General features: G+C 44.2%; 1 protein-coding gene across 1 annotated transcript in view; it reads right to left on the reverse strand.

Moving 5' to 3' along the window:
• LOC126162453 (cytochrome P450 306a1) overlaps positions 1–25397 on the reverse strand; it is a 421350-nt gene that overhangs the window by 61868 nt on the left and 334085 nt on the right. The window contains exon 4 of the mRNA XM_049918978.1: positions 828–1018. Coding sequence (XP_049774935.1) covers positions 828–1018 — 191 coding nt within the window. The remainder of the gene's footprint in view (positions 1–827; positions 1019–25397) is intronic.

Below are 25397 nucleotides of genomic sequence, written 5' to 3' on the forward strand. Positions count from 1 at the left end.
GCTTGTTGGTTTTCAGGTTTCTTACGCTATTAACCTTCTTTAGGTCTATAAACGGCACTTGTAGTGTTTCATCATACTGCCTAAAAACCACTCATTCTTGTTTTTCATTTTCTGGATTGCTCAGCATCTATTTTAACCGGAAATTCCGTGGAGAAGTGTTATCTGAACGTTGGCAGACCGTGCTATTTCAATGGCCTAATGTTAATTCCGTGTGAGTATCTCACATCTTCTTTTCTGATTTAGGTACCCCATATTTTTGGTTTAATTTGCTCCTTATCCAAATTGTCTCTAGAAGCCCGCTCTATAAATCATATGCTAACGGATTAAGCTCGTATGTGACAATTCATGGCAGGGGAATACTGCCAAAATCTCCTAAGGAGTGTATCTGTCCAAAACAGTGTTTTTCCTCCAGAAGAACTCTCCTGCTCGTTCTACAGAGGGCACAAGCAAACCCCCTCCTCCATTTTTGGGATGCACTATTCTGCCTCACCATACGTGTACTGCCACACAGCTTCTTCTTCCTCTTTTCTCGGACGGAAAACCAATTCATGACGAGGCATTTACACAATGACGACTGGGTGGTTTCAAGATAGGACATTTCTTGAACAGCCAACCAAGCTCTCCGCCAAGTCATTCATCGCTGGGAAAAATGTGTGCCATTGAAAGTGAACATGTATAAAATGTCCATCACCTAGTTTCGTAATCACAACTCGACTTTTTCGTGGTGATAATTAAAACTTTATGACTATTCCGCGTCCGTTCAGAGCGAAAGGTATTAATTGGAGTCGCTCAGTAGCTTGGACGTAGAGCTGCCGTCGGCAGGCTACCTGAGGAAGGGCAGGAAGTTGAGCGGCCCGGCGACGCCGATGAGCCTGGTGCCCTCCTCCTGCAGGTGCTGCAGCCAGCGCCACACCGGGTCGTCCTCCGCGTAGGTGCGGCCGAACACGAGCGCGTTCATCACGTTGCCCACCGAGTGCTGCAGCGCCGACAGCGGGTCCACCGTCTCGCCCTCCAGCTTCTGCACAAAAACACCAGCGGGCGTTAGACGTACAAGATGCTTAGTGATAGGCAACTATGTCGTTCGTAGGGAGGCAATTCCTGACAGGGTAAGAAACAACTAAGGTCTAATAGAATGATAATCTCTAAATTTACAATTTCCGTGACTCAAGGCACTGTATTCATGCAGGTACACCTCTAAAAAAGACCCACTATCACAAAAAAGGTCTGATGAACAGTACTGCTGCCACCATGTGGAACAGTACCCCTTATAGCAGGAGATGGCGTGTTTCACCTGCTCAGATGTACTGCACAGGGTGATGCTTGATTTTAGTCACCCCTCCATCCCCCAACCCCTTTAGTATGGAAACATAGCAGTGTTTGTTTTCCGTTAGTACCTTAAACCTATAGCAGGTGACCTTACATCTATAATCACAATTTTTAATTGCATTGTATACATATTCTATGTACAATAACGTGAGGATACTACATAGCTGTGTTATGGTAAAGGGTTCTGTATTGTGTATTGAACTGGGGGCCTAGAAACGACGGAGAGACTTCATCCCGCCGTAGCCCTCTGTGGGGCAACAGGCCACAGCAGTACACCCACCCCACCGCCGCCCACATTGTACCCAGGGTTATTGTACGGTTCGGCAGCCCAGTGGACGCTCTATTTTTTTCGGTTGAGGATCCATGGCGCGAACAGCCTGAACAAGCTGGTTCCACAGATTCTCGATTGGGTTTAAATCCTGTGAGTGTGGTGGCCAGGGAAGTGCGGTAAAATAATCATAATGTTCCCAGAATCACGCACGTACACCACAACCTGTGTGAAATGTTGCACTGTCTTGGTGTTAGATGCCATAGTGCCGAGGAAAAACAAACCATACGCAGGGGTGAATATGGTCCCCAAGGATAGATACATGTACTTATGTTGATTCGTTGTGCCTTCCAGAATGACGAGATTCCGTCTTTCGACATACAATAATAGTCCCTCCTGGGTGACAGGTGTTTCCTTTCAGACTGTTCATGTCGTACACGCCAACGGTCATCTGTCTGATGGAGCATAAAACGTGATTCATCTGAAAAGACCACCTGTCAACACTCAGTGGACGTCCAGTTGCCGTACTGGCGTGCAAATTTCTGCTTTCGTCATCGATATACAGCAGTCAGCACGGGTGCATGAACCAGTAGTCTGCTGCGTATGCCCATACGCAGCACCGATCGCTGAACAGTCGTTCAGGGGACACTGTTGATAGTCCCTTGGTTCATCTGGGCGGGCACTTGAGCAATAGTTGTACGTCTATTTGCCTGTGCGCATCTATGCAGTCATCGTTGCCACTGTCATCTATGTCCCATGGTGCACCACAGTTGCCTGGCGCTGGTTTGGGATAGTGCCATTTTGCGATGCATAGTATACGTTAACCACGGTGGCATGCGAACAGTTTACAAACTTAGCCGTTTCGGAAATGCTTCCACTCTTGACTGAAGAGCCAAAGAAACTGGTACACGTGCCTAATATGGTGCAGGGCCACCGCGAGCACGCAGAAGTGCCGCAACACGACGTGGCATGGATTCGACTAATTTCTGAAGAAATGCCGGAGGGAAGACACGATGAATCCTGCAGGACTATGAATAAATCAGTAAGAGTACGATGCGGTGGAGATCTCTTCTGAACAACACGTTGCAAGGCATCCCAGATATGCTCACTAAGGTTCACATCTGGGGAGTTTGGTGGCCATCGGAAGTGTTTAAACTTAGAAGAGTGTTCCTGGAGCCACTCTGTAGCAATTCTGGACGTGTGGAGTGTCGCATTATCCTGCTGGAATTGCCGAAGTCTGTCAGAACGCACAATTGACGTGAATGGACGGAGCTGATTAGACACGACGCTTACGTACGTGTCACCTGTCAGAGTCGTATCTAGACGTATCAGGGGTCTCATATAACTCCAACTGCACACGCCCCAAGCCATTACAGAGCCTCCAGCAGCTTTAACAGTCATCTGCTGACATGCAGGGTCAATGGATTCATGAGGTTGTCCCCATACCTGCACACGTCCATCCGGTCGATACAATTTTTAACGCGCCCAGTCCGCCCAGGCAACATGTTTCCAGTTATTGACAGTCGAACGTCGGTGTTGATGGGCCCAAGCGAGGCGTAATGCTTTATGTCGTGCAGTTCAAAATGGTTCAAATGGCTCTGAGCACTATGGGACTTAACTTCTGAGGTCATCAGTCCCCTAGAACTTAGAACTACTTAAACTTAACTAACCTAAGGACATCACACACATACATGCCCGAGACAGGAATCGAACCTGCGACCGTAGCGGTCGCGCGGTACCAGACTGCAGCGCCTAGAACCGCTCAGCCACCCAGGTTGGCTATATCGTGCAGTCATCAAGGGCACACAAGTGGGCCTTCGGTTCCGAAAGCCCAAATCGATGATCTTTCGTTGAATGGTTCACACGCTCACACTGCTACGGTTCGAATCCTGCCTCGGGCATGGATGTGTGTGATGTCCTTAGGTTAGTTAGGTTCAAGTAGTTATAAGTTCTAGGGGACTGATGACCTGAGATGTTACGTCCCATAGTGCTCAGAGCCATTTCAACCATTTTTTTGAACAGTTGGTAGATCAGTTACTGGCGCTACAATGGCAGGGTATCAAGGTTTAAGTGAGTTTCAACGTGGTTATACAGTCGGCGCATGAGCGATGGGATACATCATCTCCGAGGTAATGATGAAGTGGGAGTTTTCCCACACGACCATTTCACGAGTGTACCGTGAATATCAGGAATCCGGTAAAACATCAAATCTCAGACATCGCTGCGGCCGGAAAAAGATCCTGTAAGAACGGGACCAACGACGGCTGAAGAGAATCTTTCAACGTGACAGAAGGCAACCCTTCCGCAAATTGGTGCAGATTTCAATGCTGGGCCATCAACAAGTGTCAGCGTGCGAACCATTCATCACTACGAATGTAGTGCGGGACAATACGTTGAGAACGTGGGTTTCGCGGGAGGCGTGCCAGAGATAAATCCCTGCAGTCGCGCCATCTTCTGTGTCCTTGGTTGCTCAGAAGGATAGAGCGTCTCCCATGTAAGCAGGAGATCCCGGGTTCGAGTGCCGGTCGGGGCACACATTTTCATCTGTCCCCGTTGACGTCCGTCAACGCCTGTAAGCAGCTAAGGGTGTTCATTTCATTGTAATTTCGGAGGTTAATAGCCACTTGTGTACCCTTGATGACAGCACCACACAAAGCTTTACGCCTCTCCTGGGCCCATCGACACCGACGTTGAACAGTCAATATCTGTAAACACGTTGTCTGGTCGGACGAATCTCGTTTCAAATTGTATCGGGCGGATGAACGTTTACGAGTATGAAGACGAACTCATAAATACACGGACCCTGCATGTCAGCAGGGAACTATTCAAGCTGATGGAGGCTCTGTAATGGCGTGGGGCGCGGGTAGTTGGAGTGATGTGAGACACCTGATACGTCTAGATACGACTCTGACGGGTGACACGTGCATAAGCATTCTGTCTGCTTACCTGCATCCATTCACGTCCATTAGGCGTTCCGACTGACTTGGGAAATTCCAGCAGGACAATGCGACACCCCCACGCGTGTAGAATTGCTACAGAGTGGCTCCAGGAACACTCTTCTGAGTTTAAACACTTCCGCTGGCCACCAAATTCTCCATACATGAACATTTCTGCGCGTGTCTGCGATGCCTTGCAACGTCCTGTTCAGAAGAGATCTCCACCCCGTCGTACTCTGATAGATTCATGGACAGCCGTGCAGTCAATTCCCTCCAGCACTACTTTAAACATTAGTCGACGTTACGCCACGTCGTGTTACGGTACTTTTGAGTGCTCGCGGGAGCCCTACACGATATTAGGCAGGTGTATCAGTTTCTTTGGCTCTTCAGTGTATTAGTATTGAAAAATATTGTTACATCATGATTCAAATTTTAGAACGTAAACCTCAACAAAAGTCAGTGTCACTGTCTCGTTGCCAGAGTTTTTCTGTGTCTAAAGATACATACTATTACTAGAAACATATCTTAATTAATTACATATTTCAGATAAAAATCTGACTCCCTAGAAAGAAACAGAATGTACTATTAATATTATTTCAAAAATATTTAGTCCACAAATCAAATGATTTCAACGATAGATGTGTAAAAGTTTACTATTCTCGTTCAAAATGGTTCAAATGGCTCTGAGCACTATGGGACTTAACTTCTGAGGCCATCAGTCCCCTAGATCTTAGAACTACTTAAACCTAACTAACCTAAGGACATCACACACATCTCTGCCTGAGGTAGGATTCGAACATGCGACCGTAGCGGTCGCGCTGTTCCAAACTGTAGCGCCTAGAACTGTTCGGCCACCCCGGCCGGCACTATGCTTGTCTTGAAAATATAATAGCTCTGTGTTCTGATATATGTAAAAGTCTTCTTAGACGAATCTTAAAACAGGCACAATGAACAACGTCGGGGTCCAGTTGTACATTCATTGGCTAAGTTCATTGCAAAGATTGAGTACTAAGGGACAGTCAAGTTCAGTCAGTTCCTGTTGTGCAAAGTTCAGTGAAGCCTGTATGCACTGAATCTGACACTCTTGTATTTAAATTAGCCTCTCCTAAGTCTTCATAGATTGCTGACCTATTTTAATCAACGAAACTTCTTAATGATAAGCTAGTAATCACTTACGCGTTCTGTTATTACATGTGTCAATTGAAATTTAGCGCCAGCGGCGACTGCTTGATCTACTAAAATTGTTTGTGCGCCTATCAGCATTTCTACTGGACTAGAAATTAAGGCAATTAAGCTCAATAATTTTACAACCCGATCTAATAGTTAGGGTTTAATTATGCGTATTTGGTACTTGCAAGCTCAGTTGTTCCAAAAATGACAACCATGCCAAGTCTGAGTAAATACGGGGCTAGCGGAAATGTTCGTCTTACGTTTTCACGACTGCTGCATACTCATTGCGTACCTGACTTTTTCTGTGTCTTCAGTGCCCTCTTTCAACACAACAATGGCAGCCATCTGTTTGGACCATACCACTACTAGCTGAGTTTTTGGAGGTAATCTCGAAAAACAGTAGCTGTGGATATTGATGAAAACAGAAGCCGATGGAGACTGCACAGCCATGGAGGTTCCATCATACCACACTTCGTGTCATCACCAATCTCTCAGAATGCACTGTTGTTGAATAAACGATTCAGCTGTTTAATTATTGGAGTTTAACTCTCACAATTGATTTCGTTGTTAGTTTCCGTTAACCGGGCATGGAACTTCGGTTACTCTATGTTTGGCTTTCATGTTGGGTGAACTAGCATAAGTTACTCAACAGCACTGCTGCCTTTCAGTATGATTACATTTTGAATCACTTTATGTACTTCAGTGTTTCGGTTGAGCATAACTGCCTCAATGAAATAGCTGCATTGGTTATCTAATAACAGTCTAGTAGTGGAATGCAGCTGAACGTCAGTAAGCTACCAGCCAAGCAGATGAGTCATCAAAATAAATGTAGGAATATTGGTATCTGATCGGATTTTCGCCTCTGATGTTTGGGTCATCACTTTATCAGTATCCTCTTATACAGCACAGTGGTGGTAACAGAAGCTATTCATTTGTGGATGTATTTCATTTTAGCTTGTTTAGTGCTGGTCCTCTCAGGGATCAGTTGTGGCAGTTCATCCCTACTGTTTAAAAAAAACGACCTTCGTACTTTCGATATTAGTTAATGTGTCGCCGGCTTATAGACAAGTGAACCCCCCCCCCCCCAGTAGGCTATTTGAGGAACTCGGTAAAAATCGGTCGCTCACTGCTTAAGTAGGAGACTCACCACAGCAGCAACTCATACATTCAGCGGATTCTGTCATTCTACACTGCACAATAGAGTTAAAGGATCACTTTTTCGAAACCTTATGATTCCTACCCACTGTGACGCTTAAGTTGGAAATTTGGCACAAAGGTGCGTACACCCTTCCTATACAATGATATACAAGTGTGGCCCTCTGCGACGTCACCTTCGGTCTCTACGACGCTTCAGACAACAATATGTCGACACTTGCGAAAAAATTATCACAGCTAAAATGTTCATGTGACACGTAAGGCGGGTTTCACAATCGTACTCTTGAAGATATGGACGTGTCACACGGTGGAAACGTCTTCACACGCCCTCTTATGCACGTTCCACCCTTTCTTTTGACGCTTCTGCAATGGAGATCAGAACCATGATGCCCAGCATTGAAATCAATCTGTTTTCTTACGAGTGGCGGAGGGAAACATTACACACACACCGCCACTCCTGTAATGTGATCACAGGGGGGATGCGACATTGACACAAGAGTGAATAAAACGGCAAAGGGTCCCTCTATGACCTCCATTTCGGCAAAACCTTCGGTGACACCCGCCAACCTTTAGTGCGAATTTTCAAAATTTACCTTTACAGAGAAAAGCGGTGACGATGTCCTAGGCACTTTCTGACAGGGCAACCCCTTCGACAATCTCCGATTGCGGATAGCATACTATCAGGTGCAAGAGCAGCAATCTGGCGGCGAAAGAACAGCAGCGAAGGCTGTCTGTAAGCACCTGGGACTCTCGTTGCTTTACCCAATACAGGGTGTTGGGACTATAAGTGCAGATATTGTGATCATTAGGTAACTTAATATCTACCCACTGCACTGAGTTATTTATTTTTTCTCTACTACTAACAGTCGTCCCTCAAACACATCACATCCACCTTTGTAACTGAACCACTAAGTGCACTACACCTGTCGGTATGGACTAACAGTTTTGGGTCCATATGTCCACAGTTCAGAATCTGACGTGTTGCGCAGAGAAAAATAAATATTATTTGCTTGCTTTTGCCGCATGGGCCTCCAATATATAAGAAAGGTAAAAAGACTGACCCGCAAAATTACAGACCAATATTCCTAACTTCTGTTTGCTGCAGAATGCGTGAACATATTCTCAGTTTAAATATATTATTCTTGAGACTGAGAAGCTTATGTCCACGAATCAGCAAGGTTTTAGAAAGCATCGCTCGTGCAAAACTCGGCTTGCCTTTTTCTCACATGGTATACTGAGAACTATGGATGAAGGATGTAACTTCCCCGTTCACTTATCGACCTTAATGACAGTGAAAAATTAAACCGCGTGCACCTAATGGAAATTTGGGAAAAGCAATCGTCACAGAAGTTAATTTGTCGGTAAAGAGGGAGGAAAGGGTTACATCTAAATAAAAGGAAAAATGCAAATGAAATTGGTGGAAATTAATTTTGAGAAAAGGGTAAAATTAATCAAGAAAGTAAATGTGCGGTCGTTACGTTAACAATTAATTGGCGTTAATTAGATATTTGAGATTTGGGGAAAATTACGATCGCCAGTCCTATGGACAACTACTATAATAACTGAAAATGAAAGATTAATGCATATATAATTAGCACTAAAAGCGTGGCAATTGAAGGTTGACACGTGTTGTGTGAAAACTGAATGTTTGTCAGAAGTAATAAATTTCGCTACAGTCTGACTTAATTTAGCAAAAGAATTAATAAAACCGGAAAATTGAAAGTTAATTTAGTGACTGAAATTAATAGTGAACTTTGTTTCTGAAGCACTACGAAATTCAATAAAATATGGTTAGTCTTGGGCTACCTCAACAGTCATTTCAAAAGTTACTTGATTCTACGCAATTTAGAAATAAGAGATTTAACTTTGAACTTGAATTAAATGATTCTAAACAATTAACAATAGTAAAAAATTTAGTACGTACCAAGCTGAGCTGCAGTCACAGGTAAGCTAAAATATGGTAACAAAACTCGCATTCTTAATTTCTGCTTGTGTAATGTAAATATTGTAGCCAGCTATGAACTTTGAAATTAAAGCAGTGAAATGGAATGATATTACCTTAATGCTGGCGTTTGAATTTCAACGACACGGGTTCATTTCGGAAAAGGAAGGGACCCTGCTTGGTAATGCAATTGGGACAATGAGCAACAAAGGTTCATGGTAAGTTGCTGTAATTTAGTGATGCAACAGTTTGAAAAGCTGAGGTCTGCCATAAAGTGCTAAAACTTTACGTGCTTTTAGTCTTCCTTGTTGGTTGATTGAAAGTTTGCAGTCGGCGATCGGTCGTCGCTGTTGCAGAAGCTCGATGTTGGCGCGCCTTCTTATCGACACGGTCACCAGGCGAAACGGGCTCTTGATGTGCGCCAGCTCATGCTTCCCGTCCGCGACACCGTGTCAGAAACTATCATAGCAAGTCGAACGCAATTACATGCTGCCAAACCCCGAAAGTGCGGCAACTCGTGGGAGCGTCACACAACACACCTGCTCCACCGCCCTACTCCAGCCAGACTCTCTCTCTCTCTCTCTCTCTCTCTCTCTCTCTGCCCGCGCTCCATGTGGCAGAGTTAACAATACCGAAGATCCTAAACACTTTGGTTCTCCACACGACCTATCGATGTAATCGTTCGATAGCATAGTTTTCCCTTGGCAAGACCCAGCATAAAAATACAAATAGTATTTACAAAACAAACCAATTATACATCGACATAAATGCATATATATATATATATATATATATATATATATATATATATATATATATATATATAGTAAAACAATTACAATATATAAAGACAGAGAAATGTCATATCTTCAGGTAACAAAATAAGGAAAAAAATGTATAGTGCAATAGATGGAAATAGGAGGATATGCATTTCCGGCGTTACAAGGGCAAGAGGCAGATTCCATATTTCTAGATTTCCGGCAAGCATTCGACACGGTGCCCATTGCAGGCTGTTAACGAAGGTACGACCATATGGAATAAGTTCACAAATATGTGAGTTGCTAGAGGACCTCTGAAATAATAGAAAACAGTGTGTTGTTCTCGAGGGCGAGCGTTCATCAAAGACAAGAGTATTTTCAGCAGTGCTCCACGGAACAGTGATAGGACCGCTGTTGTTCTCTATATACATAAATTATTTGGCAGACAGGGTGTGCAGCAATCTGGTGTTGTTTCCTGATGATGAAGTGGTGTACGGTAAAGTGTCGAAGTTGAGTGACTGTAAGAAGATAAAAGACGACGTAAAGAAAGTGTGGAAAAATGTAAGTTAATGACGATGAGAAGGAAAAACAAGCCTTTAATGTTCGGATACAGTATTTCTAGTGTCCCGTTTGACACAGTCAAGTCGTTTAAATATCTAGGCGTAACGGTATAAAGCGATATGTGGTGGAACGAGCATGTGAAAACTGTGGTAGGGAAGGCACGTGGTCGACTTCGTTTTATTGGGAGAATTTTAGGTAACAGTGGTTCGCCCGTAGAGGAGACCGCTTATAGGACGCTGGTGCGACGTATTCTTGAGTACTGCTCGAGTGTTTAGGATCCGTACCAGGTCGGACTCAAGTAAGACATGGAAGCAATATGGAGGCGAGCTGCTAGATTTGTTACCGGTAGGTTCGAGCAACACGTAATTGGTAAGGAGATGCCTGGGAACTCAAATGGGAATCCCTGGTAGGGAGGCGACGTTCTTTTCAAGAAACACTGTTGCGAAAATTTAGAAAAGCGGCATTTTAAGCTGACTGCCGAACGATTCTACTGCCGCCAACATATATCGCACGTAAGGACCACGAAAGTGAAATACGGGAAATTATGGCTCATACGGAGGCGAACAAACAGTTGTTTTTCCCTCGCTTTATTAGCGAGTGGAACAGGAGGGAAAATGAAAAGTAGTAGTTCAGGGTACCCTCCACCACGAACCATACGGTGGCTTGCGGAATATCTATGTAGATGTAGATGAAGATGTTCTTGGAGGTATAATTAGTTGTCTGCAAATGAAATAAATACCGATGTAATGTCATTCAGTACACTGTTGTCAGTCATCAACAAAAATGCTCTTGTGTGGCTAACAGAGCATAGGTTCATGTCTTAAAACCTACGATTGTAAAATTTCCCCAGTCAACCTACTGCAAAATAGGAGAGATTACGAACAGGCATGGGATCATTTTTAAATTGATTTCAGGAGAAGAAAAATCAGCACCTTTAGGTGATGCAGAATTTTGAAGGAAAGACACTATCTGTAAACTGTTAGAAAAATACAGTCCTGAAAACTTGTACAACGCAGATGAGACGGGATTATTTTATCAACTGATGCCAGAGAAGATGATGGCATTTAGAGGAGAAAAGTGTAAAGGAGGGAAGCAGTCTAAGGTACGCCTAACTGTTCTTCTTAGAAGCAACGAGTCAGGGACACATAACTTGACACCACTCGTGATCGGACGATCAGCAAACCCCCGGTGCTTCAGAAATGTAAGAAGCTTACCAGGTAAGGGGGTACATACATTTTATTTTACCTTCTTTCAATTTATAAGGCAATTCAATACAGTATAGCTTCAGCTCTAGTGTTATGCAACAGTCGTGTTGTAAAAGTAATTTCTTTTATTGCAGTCAATCACAAGGCAAATCGAAAAGCATGGAGGAAGTCTACTCTTTTTAGTGAGTGGCTGCTTTCGCTTGATAAAGAGATGTCAGATGGTTCAAATGGCTCTGAGCGCTATGGGACTTAACATCTGAGGTCATCAGTCCCCTAGAACTTTTTTTTTTTGTCATCAGTCTACTGACTGGTTTGATGCGGCCCGCCACGAATTCCTTTCCTGTGCTAACTTCTTCATCTCAGAGTAGCACTTGCAACCTACGTCCACAATTATTTGCTTGACGTATTCCAATCTCTGTCTTCCTCTACAGTTTTTGCCCTCTACAGCTCCCTCTAGTACCATGGAAGTCATACCCTCATGTCTTAGCAGATGTCCTATCATCCTGTCCCTTCTCCTTATCAGTGTTTTCCACATATTCCTTTCCTCTCCGATTCTGCGTAGAACCTCCTCATTCCTTACCTTATCAGTCCACCTAATTTTCAACATTCGTCTATAGCACCACATCTCAAATGCTTCGATTCTCCTCGGCAGGCTAAAGAGATGTCAATGAATAATAAGAAAATTGCATTGCTGGTGAATAATTGTAGCGCGCACAACAGCATGCCAGCGTTGAAGGACTTTGAACTACGCCACTTCCCTCCGAGCTGTACTTCAATTGTTCGGCCACTAGATATGGGGATAATTAAGAACTTTGTCTTAAAGTACCGTTCACATTTAGTTCAACACGTGATCGCAAACATTGAAAGAAAGGTGAGCAACCTCTACAGTTTCAAAGTGAAGCAGGCTTGTGACATCTACATCTACATCCATACTCCGCAAGCCACCTGATGGGGTGTGGCGAAGGGTACCGAGCTACTGAGCGTCTTTCCTGCAGTCTTTCACTGGAGTTTATCTATCATCTCCGTAACGCTTCCGCGATTACTAAATGATCCTGTAACGAAGCGCGCTGCTCTCCGTTGGATCTTCTCCATCTCTTCCATCAACCCTATCTGGTACGGATCCCACACTGCTGAGCAGTATTCAAGCAGTGGGCGAACAAGCGTACTGTAACCTACTTCCTTTGTTTTCGGATTGCATTTCCTTAGGATTCTTAGGATTCTGTCTGGTATCTGCTTTACCGACGATCAACTTTATATGATCATTCCATTTTAAATCACTCCTAATGCGTACACCCAAATAATTTATGGAATTAACTGCTTCCAGTTGCTGACCTGCTATATTGTAGCTAAATGATAATGGATCTTTCATTCTATGAATTCGCAGCACATTACACTTGTCTACATTGAGATTCAATTGCCATTTCCTGCACCATGCGTCAATTCGTTGCAGATCCTCCTGCATTTCACGACAATTTTCCATTGTTACAACCTCTCGATACACCACAGCATCACCCGCAAAAGCCCCAGTGAACTTCCGATGTCATCCACAAGGTCATTTATGTATATTGTGAATAGCAACGGTCCTACGACACAGCCCTGCGTCACACCTGAAATCACTCTTACTTCGGAAGACTTCTCTCCATTGAGAATGACATGCTGCGTTCTGCTATCTAGGAACTCCTCAATCCAATCACACAATTGGTCTGATAGTCCACATTCTCTTACTTTGTTCATTAAACGACTGTGGGGAACTGTATCGAAAGCCTTACGGAAGTCAAGAAACACGGCATCTACCTGTGAACCCGTGTCCATGGCCCTCTGAGTCTTGTGGACGAATAGCGCGAGCTGGGTTTCACACGATCGTCTTTTTCGAAACCCATGCTGATTCCTACAGAGTAGATTTCTAGTCTCCAGAAAAGTCATTATACTCGAACATAATACGTGTTCTAAAATTCTACAACTGATAGACGTTAGAGATATAGGTCTATAGTTCTGCACATCTGTTCGACGTCCCTTCTTGAAAACGGGGATGACCTGTGCCCTTTTCCAATCCTTTGGAACGCTATGCTCTTCTAGAGACCTACGGTACACCGCTGCAAGAAGGGGGGCAAGTTCCTTCGCGTACTCTGTGTAAAATCGAACTGGTATCCCATCAGGTCCAGCGGCCTTTCCTCTTTTGAACGATTTTAATTGTTTCTCTATCCCTCTGTCATCTATTTCGATATCTACCATTTTGTCATCTGTTCGACAATCTAGAGAATGAACTACAGTGCAGTCTTCCTCTGTGAAACAGCTTTGCAAAAAGACATTTAGTATTTCGGCCTTTAGTTTGTCATCCTCTGTTTCAGTACTATTTTGGTCACAGAGTGTCTGGACATTTTGTTTTGATCCACGTACCGCTTTGACATTAGACCAAAATTTCTTAGGATTTTCTGCCAAGTCAGTACATAGAACTTTACTTTAGAATTCATTGAACACCTCTCGCATAGCCCTCCTCACACTAATTTCGCTTCGCGTAATTTTTGTTTGTCTGCAAGGCTTTGGCTATGTTTATGTTTGCTGTGAAGTTCCCTTTGCTTCAGCAGCAGTTATCTAACTCGGTTGTTGTACCACGGTGGCTCTTTTCCATCTCTTACGATCTTGCTTGCCACATACTCATCTAACACATATTGTACGATGGTTTTGAACTTTGTTCACTGATCCTCAACACTATCTGTACTTGAGACAAAACTTTTGTGTTGAGCCATCAGGTACTCTGAAATCTGCTTTTGTCACTTTTGCTAAACAGAAAAATCTTTCTACCTTTTTTTAATATTTCTATTTACGGCTGAAATCATCGATGCAGTAACCGCTTTATGATCGCTGATTCCCTGTTATGCGTTAACTGTTTCAAATAGTTCGGGTCTGTTTGTCACCAGAAGGTCTAATATGTTATCGCCACGAGTCGGTTCTCTGTTAAACTGCTCAAGGTGGTTTTCAGATGAAGCACTTAAAAAAATTTCACTGGATTCTTTGTCCCTGCCGCCCGTTATGAACGTTTGAGTCTCCGAGTCTACATTCGGCAAATTAAAATCTCGACTTAGAACTATAACATGGTGGGGAAATCGACTCGAAATATTTTCTAGATTATACTTCAAGTGCTCAGATACAACAGCTGCTGAGACAGGCGGCCTATAGAGACATCCAGTTACCATGTCTGAGCCTGCTTTAACCGTGACCTTCACCTAAATTAATTCACATTTCGGATCTCCGTCAATTTCCTTCGATAGTATTGCACTTCATATCGCTATAAACACGCCTCCCCCTTCACTGTCCAGCCTGTCTCTGCGGTATACATTCCAATCTGAGTTTAGAATTTCATTACTGTTTGCGTCTGGTTTCAGCCAACTTTCTGTCCCTAGTACTGTGTGGGCATTGTGACCGTTTATTAATGAGAGCAGTTCTGGGACCTTTCTACAGACGCTCCTGCAGTTTGCTATTAGCAGATTAATATTGTTATTGCCTGTTGCATTTTGCCTACTCCTACCTTGCCGCGTCTCAGGAGGCGTCTTGTCGGGCCTAGGGTGGGAATTCTCTACTCTAAAAATCCACATGTGCACTCCACACGTACTCCGCTACCCTTGTAGCCGCTTCCTGCGTGTAGTGCACGCCTGACCTATTCAGGGGACCCTACATTACTCCACCCGATAGCGGAGGTCGAGAAATTTGCACCCCAGATGTCCGCAGAATCGTCTGAGCCTCTGGTTTAAGCCTTCCACTCGGCTCGAAACCAGAGGACCGCGATCGGTTCTGGGAACGATACTACAAATAGTTAGCTCAGATTCCACCCCGCGAGCGAGGCTTTCCGCTTTCACCAACTCCGCCAACCGCCTGTATGAACTGAGGATAACCACTGAACCCAGACGGCAGGAGTCATTGGTGCCGACATGAGCAACAATTTGCAGTCGGGGTGCACCCAGTGCTCTCTATCGCCGCCGGCAGGGCCTCCTCCACATCTCGGATGAGACCCCCCCGTCAAGCAGACAGAGTGAACACTGGCCCTCTTCCCCGACCTTTCCGCAATTTCCCTAAGGGGCTCCATCACCCGCCTAACGTTGCAGCTCCCAATCACTAATAAACCCCTCCCCCCGTGTGCCCGCTCGGACCTTGCTGAAGGAGCGGCCACATGTCCACTCACAGTCAGAGCGGGCGATGACACACGGCCAGCCTCCACATTGACCCTCCGCCTCGTGCGCCGCGAACGCCGCTGAACCCGCCACTCCCCTTGGGGAGAGGGTGGCCCAACGGCGCCCGGTACCCGCGAAGATGTCTCGACAGCAGGGACAGTGGGTGAAGCATGTAACATCTGGGGTGTACCATGCGATGCACCAGACTCCCCACTGCCGCTACACTCCGAGGCAGCCGTCAACACGTTCAGCTGTTCGCGAACAGTGGCCAGCTCCTCCAGCGTCCGTACACAGCAGTCACACGTCCTATCCATCCTAAGAAATCAATTTACTGTAGAGAGTTAATCAACTTTTAACTAGACTGCTAATTCACTAAAGGCGGCTGATAGTTGACTAAACTGTGGTTACTACACACCTCTTGTAGAAAACAATGAAAATAGCACTACCTGTCTGTGGACTGTATTCAAAACAAGCACGAAATCTATGGAACACTACTACTAGCACTCGACAATTAAAGCTTCCTAAAAGCAAAAACACACGGAAGAAGAAATGACAAGTAAGAAAAATACAGTTAATACTGTGACACAGTGTACAGCCGAATGTGATTGTGCACTGCTGGAAAAAAAGCAAGAATTTCCGAAAGTAAAGATGTTAATGAGAATTGTGTGGGGGATAAAATAACTCAGGATGATATTCAAAGTAATCTGGAGATTTATTCAGCAGTTACTGGTAAAACCATAGATGCTTCAGTAGTCGAATACTTATCAGTGAATGATGAGGAGTTGGTGTTTGTAGCAAATACAGACGGATTTATCATCGAACAGTTAAAGGGTAATTCGCCTGTTGAAGATTCTGACGACGACAGTGATATGATAAGTGCGAATCCCCTCCTCTGATGGAGCTAATAGATCAGTTGGACATCATTCAGCAAGTAGAATCTTCAAGTTCCAGTGTTTCAGCGCAGCAATTGATTGCGTTAGAGGATATAAAGACAATATTCCCAAGAGAATCCTTAAGAAGAAAGAAACAAAGGAAAATAAGTGAATTTTTCTGTACACAAAAGTAAGATATTCTGCAGATATTCTGAAGTGAACTAAGTGTGTTTCATTATTCGTCTTTTAACGTTATTTTTCATCAGAAAAGTGCTACAGTAACGTACTTCTCAGCCACGAAAACGCGACTCCTTGCTCCGAGTCACGATAACGAAATTGTCTCGTTCAAGCACAATGGCCGGGTTTTCTCTGTGTATATACCGATGGCTCCAAAATTCCGCAAGGTGTACAGGATGCGCTTTTTTCTGGCCTCAGATCCAGATCCGCAAAACCTTCAAACTGCCTACGCGCACTTCCATTTTTACGGTGGAGACAGTGGCAGTTTTGGAAGCACTTAAGTTTGTCTCTAGCACTTCCTTCCCCAAGATATTGATAGTATCTGATTCGCAAAGCGTTCTTAAAAACATTCAGTACAGTCGATGGAACAAAACAACCAACAGTTATATCTTGGATGTGATATCTGACTATATTCGCAGCACACGCACGGGCCGGACGATCCATTTGTTGTGGGTACCTTCCCACTCTGGTATCCTCTATAACAGGGGCGGGCAAACGTTGCACGCGGCTCATGAGCCCACAGCGCTGCACGTGTGCTGCTCGCGTGCAGGCGTCGACAGGGGCTGTGGCGACAGCCGGCAGGTTGCGGCAGTGTAGTGCCAGGCTAGGCTGCGGACGTTGATGCGAAGCGAGCACTATGTAGTGCACGTTGTATTTCAAGAAACGGAGATTTGCTATCTTTTAAAAAGTAATGGGAGAATCATTTTTTCTTTGTGCAAAAACGTGAAAACTCGAAATGTTTAATATGTGGCAGTATTCTCGCTGGTCAACGGAAGTTTGGTATTGAAGGCCATTGTAATAAATTTCACAAGGACGAGTACAATTTATTGTCGGATTCTGAGCGGGTGGGGAATTGACTGAGCTTAAGAAGAGCGATCTGACGGTACCAGATGAATCTGTCGTAGTTGGCCGGCCGGAGTGGCCGAGCGGTTCTAGGCACTACAGTCTGGAACCGCGCGACCGCTATGGTCGCAGGTTCGAATCGTGCCTCGGGCATGAGTGTGTGTGATGTCCTTAGGTTAGTTAGGTTTAAGTAGTTCTAAGTTATAGGGGACTGATGACCGCAGCAGTTAAGTCCCATAGTGCTCAGAGCCATTTGAATTTGTCGTAGTTGCTGTTGTCACGAGAGATCTGCGACTTTCTCTCGTCATGTCTCTCATCTAACTGATTTAACATTTTATGGAGCACTGTTTTAAAGTTTTCAGGACGACAACAATAATAGCCCAGCGGTATGTGCAAGTTATAAGACTGCGCTTAATATAGCGAGAGCTGGAAAACCATTTGCTGAATTAATAAGTCTCGGTTAAGAACAAACATCAGTGATGAAAATTTACGTAACTGTTTGTGTTTGTCTGTATGTAGAAATTTTGTTCCAGACATTAAACGTATTGTAAACTCCACCTGTGATAATTAAATAAAACGTATCGTAGGTAATAGGTACTCTTTCAAAGCATGATTTCTTTCAAGCACTCCTACTAACCTTATTCATTCACTCAATAAAGCAAGCTAGGAAACAAAACGCATTACAGAGGAAGAAGCGGAGGGACGGTATGGTGGGGATGGGAGATAAGCGGGTGGCCAGCTTGCCCCTGTGTGCACGCGAAACACCTGTTAACTGCACGCGTGCAAGTGCACCACACATGTGCAGGATTCCTGCCCGCCCCTGCTCTATAATGATGAAGTTGATGCATTAGCCAAACAAGCAGCAACCTTAGGCACCGTCCTGGATCTGCACCTTCCTTATACAGACTACTTACGTGAAGTCAAGGATCACGCAAGACAACAATGTCCGGAAATGTGGAACATTTCTCAACAGACAAAAGGCGATTATTACGCAGTGCTACAACCTCGGATTCCTTCACAGCCGTGGTTCATGAGGACACATCTGGACCGATCCACGATTTCTACCATCATAAGACTCCGCTTCAATCATGCCCCTTTCCCACAACATCTACATCGGATCAACGTTTACAGTTCACCAGCATGTGAGTGTGATCCTGAGTCGGAAGCTGATGTCAACCACATCGTATTTATGTGCCCCAAATTTGACCGTGAACTGTTCGTCTTTCTGAAGAGATTGCTGAGTATGGGCTCCCATCTTCCTCAATCAGCTTCTTCTCTTTTGTTTACTACAGACGTTCGTCTATATAAAGTGATAGTTAACTTCATCAAGAGTACTGGTTACAATCTGTAGGTTTTAATGGTGTACGTAAATTATAAATATGTCTTGCTGTTGAAGATATTTCATAACTGGTGTGAATTTTAATTATTTTACAATTCAATTCATTCAATTTTTAAAACACTATGTACAAAACTGTAACAGTTAAGCTTTTTATTCTTGTAAATATGCATTTCTGTATTTGTTTATTCAATTATGTGTACATTGTCACTATGTGTTGCCGATGGCTAAATTGAGTACACACTCAAAGGCCAAATAAAAAAATGAAATAAATAAAAACTTCCTTATAACAATAACCCTGGTACAACAATTTAATTTTCATGGTCCCATGAAATTCGTTATATCGAGGTTTGACTGTATTGACAGTGCACTCATGAGCCCGGGAGAAATTTATTAACAGTGGCAAACGGCTGTGGAAGCCTACGCTTACATAAACTGCTTTCACTCCAGTTTCAGAAAAAAATTAAAATTTTGTCGGCTAATGTAATTGTTTGGCAACTGGCGATGCACGACAACTGGTCTAAAACTATGACTCGTTGCTAATGCCTAACTGGTGGCGCTGTCTCTGGTTATTGCTGTGTGCTGCGTGTGACGATGTACACAGCAGTCGTCACATTATAGATACACGCCTTTGAATATGTACATGAAACCGTAAAGTATTATAACTGGTAACACAGTGGAATACAAAATCATACTACAGTTATACGCGATACGCTAATGGAAAGACCGTGTCTCAGAGGAAGTAAATAAAACGTTTAAGTTGCCTGCTACAGTACTATTTCTGATCTACTATGCCGCGCAGGGTAGCCCTGCGGTCTGTGGCGTCTTGTCATGGTTTCATTTTTATGAAATTTTGTAAACTGAGATTTTAAGTGGTTGTTATATAAATGACCAAATGCAACTGTTCACGCATAGTTCAACCTTCTACTACTAATGGACGGTCAAAAAGTTTCCGATTGAAGATTGTACAGTCCACAACCGGTACGTCAATCACGTGAAATCGCCGTGAGCATTGAGCAGTCATCATCTACCGACACAGCAGGTTCAAATCAGCCGTTTGGTGAAACGCCATGTCCTGCAGCGTGTACAAGTCTGTAACTGCCTGATGTACATCCTGCGTCCGACACGCTTTTTTTAAGGCACCGAAAGCTTGGTAATAGCATGAGGAGCGATCAGGACTATAAACGGGTGTTTGAGTGTGTCCCACCTGAATTGGCGTAAATTCTGCGTCGCGACATTGCCGATATGGGGACGTGTGTTATCGTGAAGCAACAGCAATCCATGGTGCACCATTCCTCAACGGTGATTTTCGACAGAAATTCTGCTCATACACATTGTTCATTATCCGATGGATGTCTGACGGTGTTTGTCCTTGGGTAGCCAAGAAGAGACTACAGTACGTTGCTCTTGTTTAGAATCATTTGCTAATAACGTCGCCATAGTTAGCGTTTCCACATTTAGAGCACTAACGTCGGAGAGAAACGAACGTCACATTTCGGTGCTTATATACCCACATCGGAGTTTCGCTCAAACGATACTTCTGGGTACCTCCTGATACAATATACAAACATACACATTTAGAAAGTTTCTTGTGGTGACAGTCACAAATATTTAGTTCTCCAAGGTATCACGCACAGAAGCATACACAATTTTCACATTATAATATACTGTTACATTATGCTGTAGGTGCTCTAGAGTTATTTCCGAGCACGGGGTCCCGGGTTCGATTCCCGGCGGGGTCAGGGATTTTCTCTGCCTCGTGATGACTGGGTGTTGTGTGCTGTCATTAGGTTAGTTAGGTTTAAGTAGTTCTAAGTTCTAGGGGACTGATGACCATAGATGTTAAGTCCCATAGTGCTCAGAGCCATTTTCTAGAGTTATTGCGTGTGTAACTTAAGAAATGAATGGCACACCGGAAAAATGCAACACATCAGAAATAGGTGAAGAAACCGTCAATACATAATACGGTGGTCATGAGGAAGGACAATTACTGCGTCGAACGTGACTACCATGTACCCAGTGAGAATATTAATGAATTTCTGAGCTGCTGAAAGTGAGCCAATAATCATGATAAGGACTCTGGAGCACTGCAATGGCAATTGCTCTGTATGTGGTTGGCTACCCTCTACATTGTCGACGTTACAGCTTGCATTCGGTAAATCGCTTTGGTGAGATATTGCACCCCGATTATTTAGAATCGTTTGCTGACGCCTTACACAATTTTAATCTCTAAACAGTGCTTTATAATGGATGCAGAATGAATGCATACGATATTTACTATTAAAGGCCACGTATTGTTTGTAATCATTCAGGAGTGTTAACTAAGGCTCATCTTTCCACGTAGACTCATCGATTCATCATGTCGAGTGATCGATCTTTCCGATCGAAATCTGGTTACTCCTTTGAAAGTCAGTCACCTATGTTTGAATACAGACATGAATGCTTGTTACTATTCAGAAGGAACAGACATTAACACTCTCATCTGTGAGTTAAAAAGGCGTACCAAGTTGCACTCTGAATTTCATTAATCCCTGAGTTGGAGAAAAGCGGCTGACTGAAGGTCTGCCAGTTAGCGAACTGCACGTAATCACTTGGAAGAGCTCTAGAATCTGGGACAAGGTAGTCTGAGATGTCAGAAACACAAGAAAAGATCCTCACGTCAGGTGTTAGATGTTCCGACAGTACTTTGTCAATGTCTGCATGTCTAGCAAGCGCAAGCGAAACCCCAGGGGCAACTTTCCTTTGTTAAACCGTAGTAACCTACTTGTGAGAGTAAGAGAAAAATTCTCCGTCCGTGCTGGAGCCTTTGTTCGGAACGCACTCACTTTACATTCTAAGCTGCCCGCGGAGTGATACACAATTTGGAGCTGGACATGGCAACCTCTGGGAAGGGCAGATTAGTCACACAAGTGTATCATTATGGCTATTGCCCCCTCCCCATGTCCCAATCTTCCAATTCCACGTGAACGAACTTGCAACAACGAAAGTACCCAGGATCTCCGAAAAGCATGAACGCATGCGGAGATTCACACACTTATCTATTTATTTGTTCGTTTTCTGCAAATCACTATGTGTGTGTGTGTGTGTGTGTGTGTGTGTGTGTGTGTGTGTGTGGCGCAGAGAGTGATTTTTAAGACACAAAGGATATAAAGACATTAGCTGCCAGTGGGCACTGATTTATATCAACGGAGCAAGTTGAAAATTCGAACCCAGTTCCCCCACTTACTAGGAAGATGCGCAGACCAGCAAGCCATCCGGATACCGTGGTCACCATAATCGCACGGACTATCCTAGCACGCTTCCCCTCAGACCCAAATTCTCAACTTGCACCACATACTACTGACGTAGTTGTCCTGCTCATGAGACTCATTACTCGCGGCATCTCGCCGATTCCCGAAGAGTTCGAGCTCGTTGTGCAGCTCCACTGAAAGAATCATTGGCCGTCACAGTTGTAATTACATACACACATCAAAAAAAGTTTTGCATCACCTCGATTCAGAGAGTTCCGGAACATGTGCTGAAAATTGGAACAGAGATCAACATAAACATCATTTCCACCCTTTTTATTGCTCATGAAAACCACACGTTGCATGTTGTACCACCATACAGCGAGACATTCAGAGGTGGTGGTCCAGATTGCTGTTCACACCGGTACCTCTAATACCCAGTAGCACGTCCTCTAGCATTGATGCATGCCTGTATTCGTCGTGGCATGGTACCCACAAGTTCATCAAGGTACTGTTGGTCCAGATTGTCCTCAACGGCGATTCGACCAGATCCCTCAGAGTGGTTGGTGGGTCACGTAGTCCATAAACAGCCCTTTTCAATCTATCCCAGACATGTTCGAAAGGATTTATGTCTGGAGTACATGCTGGCCACTCTAATCGAGCGATGTCGTTATCATGAAGGAAGTCATTCACAAGATGTGCACGATGGGGGCCCTAATTGTCGTCGATAAAGACGAATGCCTCACCAATATGCTGACAGTATGGTTGTACTATCGGTCGGATGATGGCATTCATGTATCGTACAGCCGTCACGGCGTCTTCCATGACCACCAGCGGCGTACGTCGGCCCCACATGATGCCACCCCGAAACATCAGGGAACCTCCACATTGCTGCACTCGCTGTACAGTGTGTCTAAGGCGTTCAGCCTGACCGGGTTGCCTCCAAACACGTCTCCGACGGTTGTCTGGTTGGAGGCATGTGCGATACTTATCGGTGAAGAGAGCGTGATGCCGATCCTGAGCGGTCTATTCGGCATGTTGTTGGATCCATCCGTACCGCGCTGCATGGTGTCGTGGTTGCATAAATGGACCTCGCCATGGACGTCGGGAGTGATTTTGCGCATCATGTAGCGTATTGCGCACAATTTGAGTCCGAACACGACATTCTGTGGCTTCACGAAAAACATTATTCAACATGGTGGCGTTGTTGTCAGGGTCCCTCCGAGGCATAATCAGTAGGCAGCTGTCATCCACTGCTCTTGGGTGGTCTGAGCGAGTCATGTCATCGACAATTCCTGTATCTCTGTATCTTCTCCATGTCCGAACAGCATCGCTTTGGTTCACATCGAGACGCCTGGACTCTTCCCTTATTGAGAGCCCTTCCTGACACAAAGTAACCATGCGGAGCGATCGAACCGCGGTATTGACTGTCTAGGCACGTTTGAACTACAAACAACACGAGACGTGTACCTCCTTCATGGTGGAATGACTGGAACTTTTGGCTTTCTGACCTCCTCCGTCTAACGGCGCTGCTCATGCATGGTTGTTTACATCTTTGAACGGGTTTAGTGACATCTCTGAACGGTGAAAGGTACTGTGTCTGTGATACAATATCCACAGTCAACGGCTGTCTTCAGGATTTCTGGAAACCGGTGTGATGCAAAACTTTTTTTGATGTGTATATAGTGACTTTTATTGCATTATATGTAACAGGTTCTTCATATTCTATTCGTTACTGGAGCGCGGAAAGAATGATTCTCTGTGTTTCATTTTTCAAACTATCGTTACTCTAATATTACCTTCACGATTTGTACGGAACCAACCCAGAAATGACGAATACTTACAATTTCTGCAATAAAATGAGTTTCTTCAAATTTTGCGCACAGTTCTTCGCAAGAACAACATCTTCCTTCTTGAGCGTCAGCTAGCTAAAATTTTTCAGCATTTTCAGCGTTTTCTTATCGTGTGAGAAACGACTTTAAACCTAACGATCTGTTTCTAATTTACCTGAATGTTGTAGAACAGTGTGAGCTGTCTTCTCGAAGTAGTGCAAACATATCGTGAAGCTTCCGTTAAATGTGTCCAGACCTCTTTCTTCGTGATATCATGGCTTCGCGAAAATTCTCACAAGCGATCACGTCGATGTCCAAGCGCTGCTGGGATGAAGTGCATATGTGACGAATTAGGCGACGTGTATCATAGTTGATTAACAAGCGACTTTTATCGGCGTACTTCCATCAATCCTTAGCCCTGTTAAATTTGTAAAATCGTCTTGACTAGTGTTGGTACAGAAAGCTGGCTAAAGCCTGCAATAAGTTCTGCAGAAATTTTTACGAAGTCTCAGACGGTGTTCAGGAAAGATAGATTAGGCAGAATTGGTGGTGGAGTGTTTGTGTCTGTCAGTAGTGGTTTATCTTGTAGCGAAGTCGAAGTAGATACTCCGTGCGAATTGGTATGGGTGGAGGTTATACTTAACAGCCCAACTAAGTTAATAATTGGCTCCTTCTATCGACTCCCAGACTCCGATGATATAGTTGCTGAACAGTTCAGAGAAAATTTGAGTCTCGTAACAAATACATACCCCACTCATACGGTTATAGTTGGTGGGGACTTCAACCTTCCCTCGATATGTTGGCAAAAATACTTGTTCAAAACCGGTGGTAGGCAGAAAACAGCTTCCGAGATTGTCCAAATGCTTTCTCCGAAAATTATTTCGAACAGTTAGTCCACGAACCCACGCGAATTGTAAATGGTTGCGAAAACACACTTGACCTCTTAGCCACAAACAATCCATAGCTAACAGAGAGCATCATGACTGATACAGGGATTAGTGATCACAAGGTCGTTGTAGCTAGGCTCAATACCGTTTCTTCCAAATCCACCAGAAATAAACGCAAAATAATTTTATTTAAAAAAGCGGATAAAGTGTCACTAGAAGCCTTCCTAAGAGACAATCTCCATTCCTTTCAAACTGACTAAGCAAATGTAGACGAGATGTGGCTCAAATTCAAAGAATTGAGAGATTCATACCTCACAAACTGTTAAGAGATGGAACTGATTCCCCATGGTACACAAAACAGGTCCGAACGCTGTTGCAGAGGCAACGGAAAAAGCATGCGAAGTTCAGAAGAACGCGAAATCCCGAAGATTGGTTAAAATTTACAGACGCGCGAAATTTACCACGGACTTCAATGCGAGATGCCTTTAATAGGTTCCACAACGAAACATTGTCTCGAAATTTGGTAGAAAAACCGAAGAAATTCTGGTCGTATGTAAAGTACACAAGCGACAAGACGCAGTCAATACCTTCGCTGCGCATTGCCGATGGTACTGTTACCGACGACTGTGCCGCTAAAGCGGAGTTATTGAACGCAGTTTTCCGAAAGTCCTTCAAC

This window comes from Schistocerca cancellata, chromosome 1 (genome assembly GCF_023864275.1).
Source record: "Schistocerca cancellata isolate TAMUIC-IGC-003103 chromosome 1, iqSchCanc2.1, whole genome shotgun sequence".
NCBI lineage: Eukaryota > Metazoa > Arthropoda > Insecta > Orthoptera > Acrididae > Schistocerca > Schistocerca cancellata.